At 39.5% G+C, this 4,060-nt stretch overlaps 1 protein-coding gene across 1 annotated transcript in view; it reads right to left on the bottom strand.

Annotated features, from left to right (window-relative positions):
* Nucleotides 1–1,072: 1,072 nt before the first annotated feature.
* Nucleotides 1,073–4,060, bottom strand: part of cebpg (CCAAT enhancer binding protein gamma) — a 9,406-nt gene continuing 6,418 nt past the window's right edge. Inside the window, exon 3 of the mRNA XM_028572630.1 lies at nucleotides 1,073–1,571. Coding sequence (XP_028428431.1) covers nucleotides 1,213–1,571 — 359 coding nt within the window. The 3' untranslated portion in view covers nucleotides 1,073–1,212. The remainder of the gene's footprint in view (nucleotides 1,572–4,060) is intronic.

The following is a 4,060-nucleotide window of genomic DNA, read 5'->3' on the forward strand; positions in this document are numbered from 1 at the left end:
TACACATCCTAAAAAGAAACAGGGAATAAAAGACTTTACATGTTGATCCTTCAAGCAGCGTTTTTAAACGTCCAGCTCGTGGGACTTCCTGTCGCATCTTCTGTCACGCTAAAAAAAATTAATTTAAAAAAAAAAAAAAAAAAAATAAAGTCCAAAAACTCAGAATCTGAGCAACACACCGTGTTAGAAAAAGTCAACTTATTTTCACTTTAAAAACACTTTTTGTTAATTTTTTTTTTTTACACACAATTCAATAAATTATATTAATAGAATAACTTTCAATAAAATTTTCTTTTTTTTTCCCATTCTGGAAAAATTTTAAAAATTTTAACTTTTGTGTTCCTAGTTTTTCAGGTGGATTGTGGGAATATTTTTGGCAGACAGAGAGAGCAGAGAGAGAGAGAGAGAGAGAGAGAGAGAGAGAGAGAGAGAGAGAGAGAGAGGAGGTGTGTGGGGGAGTTTATCTGATAAAATAAAATAAAATCAGAAAGTTTCCAGCGTGAGAAGTAGAATCCAGAATTTAAAGTTTTCACAATTTTTCAAAATTCGGAATGAAACCAACGTTTCTAAATCTGTCTGTCTGTGTTGGGGGTGTGTGTGTGTGTGTGTGTGTGTCCTGTGTGTGTGTGTATATATGTGTGTGTATGTGTGTGTGTGTGTGTGTGTGTGTGTGTGTGTGTGTGTGTGTGTGTGTGTGTGTGTGTGTGTGTAAAATAGTTAAACCAAAAAGACAACTAGAAGAAGTTTCCAGAAAGCTCCAGTAATCAAATGTTTTCCTGTCCACATCTTCTCCAGGTTTAGAAAAATCTCAACATATCCAAGATTGATTTGGTGTGTGTGTGTGTGTGTGTGTGCGCGTATGTGCGTGTGTGTGTGCGTGTGCGTGTGTGTGTATGTGCGTGTGTGTGCGTGTGTGTGCGCGTATGTGCGTGTGTGTGTGCGTGTGCGTGTGCGTGTGTGTGCGTGTGTGTGTGCGTATGTGTGTGTGTGTGCGTATGTGCGTGTGTGTGTGTGCGTGTGTGTGCGTGTGTGTGTGCGTATGTGCGTGTGTGTGTGTGTGCGTGTGCGTGCGTGTAATGTTCATTTCTGAAGTAAAAAAAAAACAAAAACAAAAGTCGTGACGTTAAACTCCAACGTGTGAAGTGACAGAAGTTTCCACAGAAGCTGCAGGCTACCGTAATCAAAGCGTCAGGCGTGGCTCCGCCCCCTCTCTCACTGCCCATTGGCCGAGGTGTTGTTGTTGTTGTTGTTGTTGTTGTTGAGGGCGGGGTTAGCTCCCTCGCCACCGGCGGCGGCGGGCGCGTGCACGTTGTCGGCCAGGTTGTGCGCGTGCTCGAGGAAGAGGTCTTTGAGCACGCTCAGCTCTTTGCTCAGCAGTTTGATTTTGGCCTCCAGCCTCTCGTTCTCCTCCTTGAGCTCGTTGACTCGCTGCTGCGTGTCCATCGCCTTCTGCTTGCTGCGCATGCGGCTCTTCTTCACCGCCAGGTTGTTGCGCTCGCGCCGTTGGCGGTACTCGTCGCTCTCCTTGTCTGCCGACGGTTTCTTCATCTTCGCCGCCTTCCCGCCTCCGGCTAGGGGGGGGGCGATATGGAGAAGAAGAAAAATCAAAATAAAATATCAGATATCACGATGTACAGTACAGGCCTAAAGTTTGGACCCACCTTCTCATTCAATGTGTTTCCTTTTTATTTTCATGACTATTTACATTGTAGATTCTCACTGAAGGCATCAAAACTATGAATGAACACATGTGGAATTATGTACTTAACAAAAATTGTGAAATAACTGAAAACATGTCTTATATTTTAGATTCTTCAAAGTAGCCACCCTTTGCTTTTTTATTAATAAGGGAAATAATTCCACTAATGAACCCTGACAAAGCACACCTGTGAAGGTAAAACCATTTCAGGTGACTACCTCATGAAGCTCATTGAGAGAACACCAAGGGTTTGCAGAGTTATCAAAAAAAGCAAAGGGTGGCTACTTTGAAGAATCTAAAATATAAGACATGTTTTCAGTTATTTCACACTTTTTTGTTAAGTACATAACTCCATATGTGTTCATTCATAGTTTTGATGCCTTCAGTGAGAATCTACAATTTAAATAGTCATGAAAATAAAAAGGAAACACATTGAATGAGAAGGTGTGTCCAAACTTCAGGCCTGTACTGCATGCATACATGCTCTTAACCAAATACCAGACAGAAATAGACAGAACTAATTCTAAATGATTCAACCTATCCTCTTCATCTGAATTTTCATCTGAATTTTTTTTAACCCTTGTGTGGTCCTTCGGTAACCTGACTCCACCAGATGGATCGCTTCGCATTAGCTCAGATCAAATCAGAAATTTAGAAAATTACAAAATTGCGTCTGGGCTCCAATTATTCAATACTGCCATGGTATTCTCTCATTTCCTTGTTCCGCCTAGCTCCGCCCCCCCGCACTCAAAACCATCAGTTGCACCTCTGACCCCCAAAGTCTATCAGTTTTTATTCATTTTTTGGTCCATATGAAGTTAAAGACCTGCATATTCCACAAAGTAGAGGAAGAGAATACCATGACAGTATTATATATACCATGGTGGCAGTATTATATAATTGGAGCCCAGACGCAATTTTGTAATTTTCTAAATTTCTGATCCTCTGAATAAAAACAGAAAATTGGAAAAACAATTTAAAGATCCAATTTTTTTTAATTCGTCATGGTGGAAAAAAAATGAAAAATTGGATATTTGAACCCATTTTTCTGTTTTTCCAAATTTCCGTTTGTGCTTATAGAAAATTGAACTGATGAGCGTTAACACTGACCCATATGGACCAAAGTAGAGGAAGTGAATACCATGTCAGTATTGTGAATAATTGGAGCTCAGACACAATTTTCTAAATTTCTGATCCTCTGAATAAAAACAGAAAATTGGAAAAACAGTTTAAAAGATCCAATTTTTAATTTGTCATGGCGGAAAAAAAAAAAAAGAAAAAATTGGATATTTTTTTTTATTTGGTTTTTCAACTCTCCATTTGTGCTGAGAACACATTGAACTGATAAGAGTCCCACTGACCAAACTGGAACCGGTGGTGTAAAAACTGAGTTTTGAGCACAGCGGGTCAGTGTTAACGCTCATCAGTTCAATTTTCTATAAGCACAAACGGATATTTGGAAAAACAGAAAAATGGGTTCAAATATCCAATTTTTCATTTTTTTTCCGCCTTGACGAATTAAATAATTGGATCTTTAAACAATTTTCTGTTTTTATTCAGGAGGATCAGAAATTTTGAAAATTAGAAAAAAATTGTGCCTGGGCTCAAATTGTTCAATACTGCTAGCTACGCCCCGCCCCCCCACTTAAAACCATCAGTTGCAAGCCCCTCTGACCCCAAAGTCTATCAGTTTTGGGGGTTTTTTGGTCCATATGCAGTTAATGACCTGCATATTCTGCAAAGTAGAGGAAGAGAATACCATTGCGGTATTGAATAATTGGAGCGCAGATGCAATTTTGTAATTTTGTAATTTTCTCAATTTCTGATTCTCCTGAATAAAAAACAGAAAATTGAAAAAACAAGTGAAAAAGTGGGGGAAAAGATCGAATATTTGATATTTGAACCCATTTTTCTGTTTTTCCAAAATGTCTGTGCTTAGAAAATTGAACTGACATGTATTTCCGGACTATAAGTCGCACTTTTTTTTCCTACTTTGGCTGGTCCTGCGGCTTATAGTCAGGTGCGACTTATATATCAAAATATATATAATTTAACATGTTTTTAAATGTTAATTCATACTGAAAACATTACCGTCTACAGCCGAGAGAGGGCGCTCTAGGCTCGTGACAACTAGAACGCTCCTCCTAAAGACAACTGAGAAAGAAAAGAGACAAACTGCAGGTAGTAAAATATGCAGCCCCGAAAACGGTGATGGAGCAGCAGAAAGAGAGTTTGAAATGAGGGAGAAACTTATGAGGGAGACTGGAGAAAAGGTGACTCTTACTGCAATGGAGAAAACAAAAGCTAAAGCTAATCGTGGGCTGAAAGATGTCCAGAGGAGGAGGAAGGAGTCTGGAGGGG

The sequence above is a fragment of the Perca flavescens genome, unplaced genomic scaffold, assembly GCF_004354835.1.
Source record: "Perca flavescens isolate YP-PL-M2 unplaced genomic scaffold, PFLA_1.0 EPR50_1.1_unplaced_scaf_25, whole genome shotgun sequence".
Taxonomy (NCBI): domain Eukaryota; kingdom Metazoa; phylum Chordata; class Actinopteri; order Perciformes; family Percidae; genus Perca; species Perca flavescens.